This window comes from Podarcis pityusensis (genome assembly GCF_964106645.2).
Source record: "Podarcis pityusensis genome assembly, chromosome: 1".
Taxonomy (NCBI): domain Eukaryota; kingdom Metazoa; phylum Chordata; class Lepidosauria; order Squamata; family Lacertidae; genus Podarcis; species Podarcis pityusensis.
The window spans coordinates 60,717,474-60,730,359 of NC_138028.1; the positions used below are offsets into that span (position 1 = coordinate 60,717,474).

At 41.9% G+C, this 12,886-nt stretch overlaps 1 protein-coding gene across 4 annotated transcripts in view; it reads left to right on the top strand.

Moving 5' to 3' along the window:
• NELL1 (neural EGFL like 1) overlaps positions 1–12,886 on the top strand; it is a 391,785-nt gene that overhangs the window by 42,135 nt on the left and 336,764 nt on the right. For all 4 annotated transcript variants that reach the window (XM_080983235.1, XM_080983238.1, XM_080983236.1 and 1 more), the window contains exon 3: positions 10,179–10,329. In XM_080983235.1, the coding sequence (XP_080839361.1) occupies positions 10,179–10,329 (151 nt within the window). The remainder of the gene's footprint in view (positions 1–10,178; positions 10,330–12,886) is intronic.

Sequence of the window (12,886 nt, forward strand, 5' to 3'; positions counted from 1 at the left end):
TCACCTCATGAATTAGCTGTCAGTTTAAAGGGCTGTGTTGGAAAAGAGCCAAACAGTAGCAAAATATCTCCTTTGAAAAAACAACAGATTTTTTTTCAGCTTTGTGGAGGTGACTTAGTGTTCCATGGCAGCTGTAATTTATCTATTGTGCTGATGTGGACAGAAAATGGTGGCAAGATTATTAAAGAAACAGTTGCCTCATGAAAGTTTTTGCTGATGTAAATATAAACCCCTCTTAAGCTGGACCTTTCTCAAATAGCCTCTCTTTGATGTGGAGAATGTGATCACACTGCTTGCTCAAATGAGTACACTAAGCTACTTAGTACCCACCTGATTCTGATTTCAGAAACACAATGATTTTATTAAAATAACCCCTGCATTTCAGATTAAAGGGGGAGGTGGGTGTGAGGGAATAAGCTACCTTAGCTGGGCTTGTGAAAGTCATGTCTTTATTTCTTTGTGTATTTTGCTGAGCTTGCATTATCATTCAACTGAAAAGTAATATTTTGTTGAAGATGACTGGATAAAGTATTGCTCTATATTATCCATGAAAGCAGCATTCTATTACAAGGAGACAGTCATTTTCAACTGATAATAGAAGCAGTGATTTCCCTGCATACTCCTGTCTTTATTTTTATTCTATTTTTTTTCAGTTGAGGCTTACAGTGCTCCAAGTCCCGGAGCATTAGTCAAATGCCACTTGAACTGGTGTATTCCTACCAAAGTCAGTGCAAATGAACTTGTGCAAGTTGCCATGGAATTGCACCCCAACATACTGAATTGACATTATATTTGCTCTTTTCCATTGCCCAGGTGTAATATAAGAATGAAAGCATGACAGCTGGATTTTATGACGCTTAACACCTTCCCCCAAAATATATTTTTCTTCACATTACAAACAGTTCAGTGCAAATGTGAACAAAAGCCTCAAATCAAACAGATCAGATTTTGCAAAATGTTAAGAAATATCTTGGAGAGAAATTAAAGGAATAAAAGGGGGTGGTTATATCCTAGCAAGAATACAATTACCCATATGAAATCTTTGCAGAAGTTTGACTAAAGTAGAGGTTTGCATAGAGGAAGCCAAGCAGGAGGGATTGTAATTTTGAACCACGACAGAGGTCTGAGATGCATGAGAGAGGGTGGAAAGTGGCACTTCAAAACAAGGTGTGTGTACAGCAAGAAGGAAATTGAGAAAGGCTATTGTGTTCAGCAGCATAGTTGGGGGCATGGGGGGTCCACTGGGGGCCACTCACCCAGGAGGTGGCACTTACTGTGTAGCCTACAGCACACCCGAGCCACGTGTCTCGGGAGTGACACAGTGGCTAGGGTGCCTGCATCCACCTCTTCGCTTGAAAAGGCAGTGTGGGGCTCGCATCTGCCCACTGCCTCCCCCTCCGACGCCCTGCAGCTGAGGTGGTGGGTGGACTCCATGCAGGCTCCGCCCAGAGCACCTTCCCAGCTTGCTCCGCCCCATGGGTGGCCAGCCCCTTGGTGCTGGGCGTGCTCATCTCCCGGGCACCCGAGCTGCTAGCTACGCCACTGCTTGTGTTAGCTTCAAATATTCCATAGTACTTTCCCACAGCCATGTATTTTGCTCCTGGTACCGTGTATTGCATTCAGCATCAAGTTCCAGATACAGTGTAGTAATTTAGAAGAGGTATTTTATTAACAAGCAAACACTCATATATGTACAGCACACAGCAACTAAACTTAACCTTCATTCACAAGTTAACGGTACTAGCGGACTTTTCATCTTAAATACAGTGGTACCTTGGTTTGCAACTGCTTTGGATTACAACCATGTCAAACCAAGAAGTGTGTGTCCCTTTTTTTGGATTGGAACCCATTTTTTTTATTACAACCCATTTTTTTGGGAGGCCCCATTGGCGAAAGTACGCCTTGGGTTACAACCAGACCTCCGGAATGGATTATGGTTGTAAACCAAGGTACCACTGTATACAGTAACATGTATCACCATGGTGTTTGTGCAAAGGATGCTGCAGATAGGAGAGAGGAGGAGGCAGGGAAATGGGGAGGATCTGTGGGCAAGGGAGAGTTGAGAAAAGTGAGGAGGAGGGTGGAGGGAGAAGGACTGAAGGTGAAAATGGGAGTGCAAAGGGGATTGCAAAAAAGGAGGGAGTAGAAGGCATGGGAATGGGGTTGAAGAGCAAAGCCAGGGGCACAGCAGCATCTGAAGAATAGGAGGGAATGGTTCATAACTGAGCAGAAGGTAAAAGGGTGCTTAGTTGTTGCAATGTGTGGGAGGATGAAAATGCAGGAAGTTACCATGGGGGGGGGGTAGTGTATGGTGGCGGTGAGCTTCACAAAAGGAGGCATAGGCATGGACATGGATATGAAGGTGAAAATGGGTGCGAAGCAGGTCTGCAGCACAGAAGAGCACAGAAAGGGCTTCAGAATTGGGGTTGGGATGTTTTAAAGCAAGCTTAGTAGTTGCACGGAATGGGAAGGTGAAGTTCTAGGGTGTTAATATGGCAGGGGGGCGGTCAGTGGAGGCATCATATAAGTATACAGTTTTCTCTTAACCAGAATTCCATGCATATTATCTTGTACATAATTATTCCAGGTGATACATAAATACAGTTTTATTGCGATCATTCTTTTGTATGCATGAGCCTGTTTCATCAGTGAGAAGTGAGTAGTGAAGATGATGGAAGTATGACATGGCTACCTATTTGGGCAATTTCTTTAGGGCAGAAGATTTGATAATATACTTTCCACAAGAGCTGAAAGATGTTTGGAATAGATGCAAGTCTTTCCTTGTTCCACCTACAGAATCCCCGCTTTTGGGGGCCTGTGTTGGCTGAGCCAGAATGTGGAAGCTGTGCTGTCATATCCTTGGTTGAACTGGGAAGTGGGAGTTACACCACCGTATCTCCAACTGAGCCTGGATATTGGAGTGAATCCTGGCAGAACTTCCCAAGGTCCACCTGTTCCAAACTCACTCATCCCAGTGGATCTTGGGTCTGGATTGTCTTGTTAGTGACTTTTTAGTGCTTTAAAACCCTGTGTGCATAAAACTGAAAGGATCTGTACCCATCCATGCTCTTTCTCCTCTCCATTTCTTAAAAAAACATAACGTTGCAAAAATGTATACCTCAGCTCTATCAAAGTTAAATATGAGGCTACGGTTTGTGGAATTCAATACTTTAAGGCTTACACCTCTTTGGTCATAGTCACTTTGTCCATAATCACATCATATATACTTCTGTTGCCCCCCCACTCCCTGAAAAATTCCTACAGATGCCCATTACATACATAACTAACATCAAAGAGCAGGTCTACAACTACTGCATAGCTGGCGACAAGGCTTGGGTAGACCTTGTTTCTGAGAAACTTGTATTTCTCTGTTGTTACTCAATGGGTAGAACTACTGTCCATCTACAAGTAGATCTGATACCTGGACCATTGAACCCTGTCTTTTCCCCACAGCTGAAACTAATTTCTTTCCTTGGCTCCCTTCACCCACTTCAATTAATTAACGGCACTGCAGCTTGAATCAATTTCGAAGCTCCATCCCTTCCATTTCTCTAAAAACCAACTGCGTAACAATACTGCACCAGATACTGCTCTAACACACGCACACTGCTCCCATCAGAATGGGTATAATAATATTAGAGTACTTTTGCAGGGCTTACGTAGTCCATGCTATCTCAGCCACAGTCCTGCACTAAGTTTATAGTAATGATGTACTTTAACTACATTTATAGGGAAGCTTTTTTTTTTTAAAAGGACTAACTCACATTTTTAATATGAAATAAGCCCCAAGTTAGAAAGATAATGGGTTTTCTGTTATCTTTCTGCCCATGAAAGTACCGGATTTCTGAATTGTTTTCTACCAATCTGTCAGCAGTGAACTCACACAGACAAAAAAGTTTTAAAATTAAAAATGAATTGGGAGGATCCTTCTCCAGATAATGCTTGTCTTAACCTGATGAGATGGACTCCATCTTCCATAAGCTCTGACCATTGACCATGCTGGTTGAGACTGATGGAATCCGGAAATCAACAACATCTGGAAGGCCACAGGTATGCCATACCTGCTCTAAGCCTTTTTGCCTAATCAGCTAGCTCTGCTTTCCTAAATATCAATTACTGATATGATTCCATTTATTGATTAAAAACACTAAAAGGCAGGAGCAGGCTAGTTTCTCACAAGCGGAATGAGCTTTTGAGTTTCTGCAAAATTTTGCCTTGCATTTAAGATTTTACAAGGGCTAGAAATATCTTTAAAAACCATCCTGAGTGCTATGATTTATTTTGCTAATTTTCCTCACTATGTTTTCGTTGTGAATACTTAACTGTAATCTGAGTGAATGTTTTTACTGAATGTAAGCCTTCAAAGAAGACTCAAAACATTGAAAAATTATCATGTGGAGAACCCCCCCCCCCCTGAAAGCTGGGAATCGGGTTTTATGCTTATTTGAGGTGGAGCAGTTTGCCCCCCCCGCCCTTCTACAGATACCCATGGTTTTAGGCATATGCAAATATGACAGCAGCCTTTGACTTGCTTGAATAATCTGGGGCTAATTATCTTGCAACATCCTGGATTTTGCAATGGCATAGGGAGACTAGATGGCCCTGTCTTGTTAGTGGATAAGGACAGACCAAACAACCTTGTGGTCCTGCTAAACTGTATTTGTGTTAGAAATGTGTGCACACAGTATTTTGTTTTTTTAATGATTACCAGTTTCAGAGCATAACAGCCACCATCTAGACTATGTTAATGACCAGAACAACAGTGGCTCCTGAAGCATATGAGGTCTGATATTTAGATTTAATCATATGTTTGAAAATACTTATGTGAGGACATAATCCAGCCAAAGTCGAAAAGGTCTTAAGTTTCATTTACTGCAATTGGAAAGCATTAGGCATATGATTAACTCTCTATTGAAATAATGAGACTTTAGAATTAACTTTGATTGGATTGCACCGTAAATGAAAGGGCACCTTTAATCTAGAGGGAACATCGCTGAAGTTCAGCAGTTATGTGTTGCATAGCTCATTTTTGTGTTTCAGTTAAAGAAAAAAGAGGAGTTCTCATTTCCCTTTTGTGTGCTGGCAGGCACGGTTTGTTAATACAAGCCTTGGATTAGTAAACCTAACAAGTGCTAAGCTTGTTATTCTTTGGCACATACACTGAAATACCACAGTGTTTCCTGGAAATAGCTCTTTCAAATATGTGTTCTCTTGCAAAGTGCATTGCATGGCAGTGGTTCAGAATGGCGGTGAAATAGTACTACATATGCTCTAGTGAGTTGGAACTCTAATCTTTTATGTTGTAATATTATATTACTGTGCTTTATCTATATAATTTTGAAATATGTAGGATAAAGTGCCACTACTGTACATTGTCAAAAACATTGCTTTAGGGCACAATCTTCAGGAGAGTTTTTAAAGTCCTATTTAAAATGAATGGGTGCTGCACACCAGCACGGTAATACATTTCGGTGCATTTCAACGAAACCTGCATAGCAGACCTTTCTGATGAGTTGTGTCCCTGATAGTTATGGATGCCTGGAAGCAGCTGTGGCTGAACTGCTTGGAAAGTAGCATCTGAAATGACAGCATGTGTGAGGAAAGGCCATTGGCAGAATAGCCTAGATTAGCTAGAGTTGTAACTTGTTCTAGGTTGCTTCATTGTCTTTAAATCATCCATTGGTGATTTGAGGATTTTGGAGTGTTTGTCACTTCCATCTTTCTTGCAGGTCCAGGTTGTGTACTCCCGCTTCCTCCATCAATAAATGACACCACACCATCAGATGTGATCAAATCAGGCCACAACTTTATTGACTTTAGTTGAAGAGGTTTGGCATAGGCAATGGGTAACCATTATTTCTGGCCCACCTGCCAAAAATGACATGAACACTCAACCTGGCAGTGGAGATTTCTATGACTTACCTCGGGTTGGCAAGGCTTACCGGGCATGGGCCAGATCACTCCCACAGAGATCCTCCATGGGCTGGACCAGTGCAGCGCGACTCCAGAAATCGCGTCTGCACATGCCCAGACGCTGAAAATCGCACCTGAGCAGAAGCGATTTCAGCATCTAGGCATGCACAGAAGTGATTTCTGGAGCTACAGAAGAGAGTCCCCACACTGCGCTGCACCAGTTTAGCACAGCGCGCGGGGACTCACCGAGCAGGCTGCTTGGTTCGGGGGCAACTCATGGGCCAGTTAGACGGCCTCCGTGGGCCGCTTCCGGCCCATGGACCTTAGGTTGCTGACCCCTGACTTACATCAAGTAGGGGTATCCCTGCAGGGATTGCCACCTAGAGGAGCACTGAAGCCCAAGCCCCTATCTGGGCATATGGATGGAAATGACTCCTTCACGGATCCCTGTAACTGAATACCCTATTTCTAGAGGGGAAGGGGAAGGTACGACACCTTCATCCAAGACTCAGGTTACCCAATGCCTAAACCACCCAAGTTGTGGCAATTGCTATGAGGTGGGCAAAACCCTCAGGCCATAGCCAATTCGCCTGATAGGCAAATTCCTACCCAGCCCTGAATACAGTGACCACTGTTGCCATAGCAAGGCAAATCAATATGTGTAATGCAATGCTGAAGGAGTGGGTGGGTTGATCTGACGAGAAGAGCTGGGTTTGGGGGGGGCAGTTTAAATCCCCTGATGGCTTTGTCACCCCCCCGCCCAGAGTGTGCCCTGCCCTCCGAGCCAGCCTGCCATTGCCCAATTAAGCAGGCTGGCGCAGAGCCAGACTTCAAGCCAGGAGCATGAGTGGAAGCTCACTCTCCAGCACCCAGCTCTCCTGCATTTGGCGGGAGGGAGTCACTAGCTGTCCTGCACGCCACCACACCCCCAAAAGGGGGTGAGCGGTCTTCTTCAACAAGCCACTAAAAGTTTTTCAGACACTTTCCAACAACTGAACAAACCACTGTCAACTCTTGACATTTAACTGATGTTGAAACATCAAGTCAGCCTTTCATTCATTTTGCTCCAATGTTGCACTTAAATCCTAGACTATCATTTGCTACTACTACTGTATCGCTTGGATATAGTAACTTACAAGTGAGTGTACAAAGGACCTTGCCACAATGTAGTTGAGAAAAACTGTAACAGATTTTAAAGAAATCATTTTAAGTGATTAAATGGGTATTGAGGATTTGCAGGGCCTTTGTGCACAATCTGTTTATTGAGAAACATATATGCATTTATTACAGTTTTATTCCACAAGAGTGTACTTTGTCTAACAAAGTTTTGCTTCAGTTGAGCTGACATCTCATTAGACTCACAAGCTTTCCTGCATTGAATTTTTAAAAATGTGAGCCATCTCGGATGTATTGTATTCAGAAAGACAACTATATTTTGGTAGGGTATATATAGACCACAGGTTAGCCACCTTCATTTACACTTTGTCCAGGTTGTTGAGCTGCTGGTTGCATACTTTTAAAGATTTTTTTTTTTGCACTAGTGGAAACAAGTTTCTGATGAAAGAATTATCTCATATTTGGAACAATGCTAGTATGTGGTATGGTATGGGCTAGCTGCCATGGTGTTATAAACAGGCTAGCTGCCACGGTTAATCTGCTACCACCCCAACCAGGCTGCCTGCTATCTTCTTGTCATTTCCCCACCCTTCAGCTCTTATCTGCATGACTTCCTCCCCACCTCTCTGTGAGTTATATATGGATATTGCATAATTGAAATTGAAGCAAATGTACCTGTGTATGTGTTGTGCAAAAGCTAAAACATGGTTGATAGTGGGGAAAGATTTTCATTAAGAAGTTCTTGTGTTTTTAAGGATCTATTTGAATACTAATTGACATTTTTTGATGTAAGCATTGACATCTCCCAAGGCTAGGGTTTAGAAAGAATTAGGTAATTTTATGTCATTCATAACATTCATGCTACGCTTCAAAATGCGGGTAATCAACTCTGATGGCTAAGGGACATACATCAATCATTTACAAGGAAAGGAATAGGGAGATGAGGATTCTCCCCTTTCTTCCATTACTTAGTATAATTTTGTGTTGGAAATGGAATCATAGATATATACGTGAAATTTGGCTGCTATGGCATAATGAATTTCATTTTCCCATGAGAAATGAGACTTGGAGACTAACTAAATTATAGATAACTGAAGATGCAGAATTTCAAGAATGGAGCACTTTTGGTGGCACCTATTTTTTCCCTAGCTCTTTGAAGGCCTCTTTCTTTATTTCAAAGCATTTATTAATCACTTACTGTTTTAGAAATCTCTGAGCAGTGTATTTAAAGCAAACTTGGCCAACTTGGTGCCTTCCAGATGTATTGGACCACAGCTTCCGTCAGCCCCAGCCAGCACCGTACCAGATATAACAGAGACCCTTTGCATGGCATTTGGTGACATCTGGGAGCCAAGGGAGCAGCCACTGTACAATTCTCCATGTAGCATTTTTGCTTCTTGGGATGAGCTCAGTATTTCTGTTGGGTTGAAATAACGACAGATGTGCAGAAGCAGAGCTTCCCTTCATATTTCAAATGGCCTTGCTTAAGGCATCTTGTACCTTAAAGTGTTTAATAAAAAATAAAAAATTAGCAGCTGCTGGAGTTTGGTGATTATCATCAGGATTGTAACAAGTGTTGGGGAGGGCGTTTAACCCTTCCCTTCTCTTCTGTGGTCCTAACAAAATAAGTTCTTTGGGTGCTATTGCTTGCATTGAAAGGAAACCCTCCATTTAATAGCACATCTAGTTTGGCCCTTAAACTGCTGTTAGCAGTTGTAGTTCAAAGTTTTCTGTTGAATTTAGGAGCATGTGATATTCCTGATATGTGGAAATAGCCACGTAGGCCAACATAGTGCCCTTCATGACTAATTATAGTCCACAACATCTGGAGGACAGCACATAGGTTACCCCTAGTTTGTCTTTAGGACAACGATGGGGTGAGCTCCCGTTGCTTTGCTCCAGCTTCTGCTAACCTAGCAGTTTGAAAGCATACCAGGGTAGGGAGATAAATAGGTACCGGTGTGGCAGGAAGGAATACGGCATTTCCGTACACCCTGGCACTTGTCACAGTCCTCTGTGTGCCAGGAGTGGTTTAGTCATGCTGGCTACATGATCTGGAAAGCTGTGGACAAACATTGGCTCCCTCATCCTGAAAAGCAAGATGAGCACTGTATCCCATAGTCGCCTCTGACTGGACTTAACTTATTAGAAAACCCTTATTAGAAATCTAGTTTTGTGGCTGGGGCAACCTAATAATAATAATAATAATAATAATGCTTAAAAATCTGGATTGTTGTGTCATGTCATGTGGCTTTAAAAACAAGTAATGGAATTAATGGACACTAGTCCTCAAAATATGTGACAGAGTTGTTGCTTTGAAAAGCAGCAAAATAGAAATGTAGGTTGGAGGGTGGGTGATTCATTCTCTTTAATATAGATGTCATCTGTTGCTTTCATTACTCCTTTCCTATCCCTAAGTAACAAGACCTGAAGGAAATGTGGCTTTAAGTTGAATGCTGGAGTGTTGCCTTATTCCTGCTTGGATAGGGATGCATCTCTAAACATCAGATTGTGGTCTAATAAATATTGCATGAACATCTACATATTGCTTGTTTAAACTGCGATGTTCCAGAAATGATGCTTGTTCCTGTAAGTATATTATGTGTGCCAGTGTAGTAAAATAAATACATTTGGGAGTCAAAAGTACGTCGATGGAGTATTGCTACCAATAATGCATTTCTGCCCGCATATGTTACAAGGGCAGATTCTCTAGATGTATTATGGAAAGAGAGTAACTGAGACAGTAGTGAAATTGAAATTTGAGCTTAGCAAGTGACTCGGGGACCAGCCAGACCGTCTGAATTTGGGAGCTTATTATCTTGTTTCGGCACACCTCATGAATCAGCAATGTAATCTGCTCACAGCAGACCTGAATGGCTCAGCATCCCCTGTCAGAAACTTTGTCAGAAAATCAGTGCATGTCTGATTGTGAACTTGTCAGTGTGACAAATGGGGCACACTGATAAAGATGATGTTTTCTGTTTTTATACATGATTGCTGCAGTAGCACACATAGGGCACAAGCCCCCCAGAGTGAAGAGTGTATCTACAGGAGACAAAAATGAAAAGCATTTTCTTACTTTTACAGATGTAAACATTTTTACAGTATGCTTCTTCCCCTCCTCTTTCTCTCCCCCAACTTTTTTTTAGCTGTAGACAGAGAAATCCATGCAGCACCCCATTCTAGTGAGAAGTTAATTCAGCTCTTCCGGAATAAAAGTGAGTTCACATTTCTGGCTACCCTACAGCAGCAGGCGTCGACTTCGGGAGTCATTCTGTCTATCCGAGAGTTGGAGCACAGGTAAGAGGAAACCTGTGGCTTATGTAAATCATTGCTGAAAACCAATAAAAATACACTGTCCATTTAATGCTTTATGGTGATATTGTATTAAGGCACCAAGCTAGTGAGGAAATTAAGTATATTGTTTTAATCGATTTTAGATTCTTCGTTTTTGTTATACAAAGAGGCAGCAATGCTATGCCTTTGAACAGTGGTGTGGGGAACCTCCAGCCTTCTTTAGCCCACAAGGTCATTTGGGGCAAGCCAAACCCACCTGCCCTACACCTGATGCCATAGATGACACCAGATGAGGGGCAGGAAAAGGTGGGACTGAGCTGAATGGGGCTTTGCACTCTCAGCTGGCAGTGCCTGCAAAGCTGCTTCTGCACTGCTTCCTAAACACCAATCAGTTGGTGCAAAGCACAAAGTTTGGAAGTCTCCTTGCACAGCACTTCCCAAGGGGGGTTGCAGGCTTCTTTGTAAAGAAAAAAAATGCCCAGTTTTAAAAAGGAGTATTTTTTCTTTCCATGGAACAGCAGGTTTTGAGCTGCTGCCTCTCACCTGATAGGCAGTAACTCAAAACCCACTGGATTGGAGCTATGCCAATCCAGTGAGCTCCCCAATCCCTGCAGAAATTAGGCTTGGAGTTGTACCCAGCCTCAGTGGTACTTCAAAGCACCAAGCAGGGCTACCTGTAAGCCCAGCACAGTGCTTTGAATTCCTGACATGCAGCAGATCTTTATCTCCCCTACCTGTCAATCACCTGGTGTCACAGTGATGCCAGGTGATTTGTGGGTGTCAAATGTGGCCCACCAGGGTTGGGGAGATAAAATTCTGGCCTGCTGGGATGAAGAGATTCCCCATCCCTGCCTTAGAATGACTCCTCACAAGCACATTTGAGCTGCTGTTATCTCCACATGACATTCCCTGCCAAAGAGAGGAGCATGCAAAAAGAGAAAAGAACTGCTTGTCTGGTAGTCTGTCATTTTTATTTATTTTGTCTGTTCTCCAATTTATTAGCCACTTTTCAAAAACAAAAAACAAAACACCATTTAATTCTAGGTACTTCCCCTGAAGTAAAGCCACTGTGTTGTTAATGAATAAAAACATCTAATAATAGCAATGACAGCAGAACACCAGAAGTCCTATAAAGTACAAAATAGGTACAGGAAGAGTCAAAAGAGAAGCAGATCAAACTTATTAATTTTGCCAGTGCCATAGGTTTAATATAGAGATTGAGAAAGAAAGAGGGAGAGAGAGTCATGTTCCTTAAGAGGCAGGTGATGTTCCCAAGACTTTGAATAGGATTGCCTGGGTGCTAACTGAACACATTTCCCAAATACACAGAATATATGGAACCATATACTGTACATATGTAAGCCACCCAGAGTGGCTGGGGAAACCAAGCCAGATGGGTGGGGTATAAATAATAAAATTATTATTATTATTAACAACCAATATTTTTGGTGAATTTCTATGAACTGTGGGTATTTCTATGAACTGTGGGTATTTCTGTAATTGAATGTATCCCTTTATTTATTTAGAAAAGTTTTTTATTTGATTTTACATGTATAGAATTATAACAATACAAAATACATATTTAAAGATTTCTCCAAATCTCTGGACTTTCCACCTTCCCCTCCATGGGTCTTACTGTCAACCTTTTCAACTTCATATTATTCAGTAATCCATATTTTATATCCCTCCATTTTGTCCATAAGATTTTTGTACATTACAAGTGTTATTGCAATCCTGCTAATGTTTTCATCTGCTTACAGTGGTCTCCCAAGTAAATTCTAAATTTTCCCCATTCTTTATTAAAGTTTTGGTCTTCTTGGTTCCTGAGCTTCCTGGTCAGTTTTGCCATTTCAGCATACTCCAACAGTTTAGTTTGCCATTCTTCTCTGGTAGGGACTTAATCTTCTTTCCATCTCTGGGCTAATAACATCCGTGCGGCTGTTATTTATTATCATTTATATACTCCTTAACATTTCAGAATTGCCAAGCACTTCACAGATACTGAAACATTAGTATACAATAAAATTATACTATAATTTTCATCATCATTAGTAGCAGTATCAGTGTTATTGTTTATTAGATTTCTTACCCACCCTGCAAGATGCCAACTTACCCAGGGCAATTTACAGCAATTTAAAATACAATATTAAAAACAGATAAAAGAGACCAGTTATTTCCACTGATAAAATAGCCTCAGACTACTTAGGCTGAAGTATGATGGCAGAAAAAGTTATGACACCTCTGTTAGTGGTGTGCAGTGGATTCAGCTGAATCTCAATCTAAAGCAGGATGCTTCAGAGACATTCTGGGCTTGTCCAACGAGAAGCATTATCTGTATGAGGTGTCCCAAACTAGAGTGCCTTGTGTTGCTTTGACTATTTAGATGTCAAAAAAAGAAGAAGCTGCAGACAACTTGACTGCTAAAGGCGAAACTAGGCTTTCTAAGTTAACTGTACGCAGAACATGCCAGGGTGGGGGTGAGCGATACGAGGAGGGAGGGTTCGCTGTGTTGTGGCTGATAGGCCAAGTTTGTACTCAGAGAGAATTATTTTATTTGGGC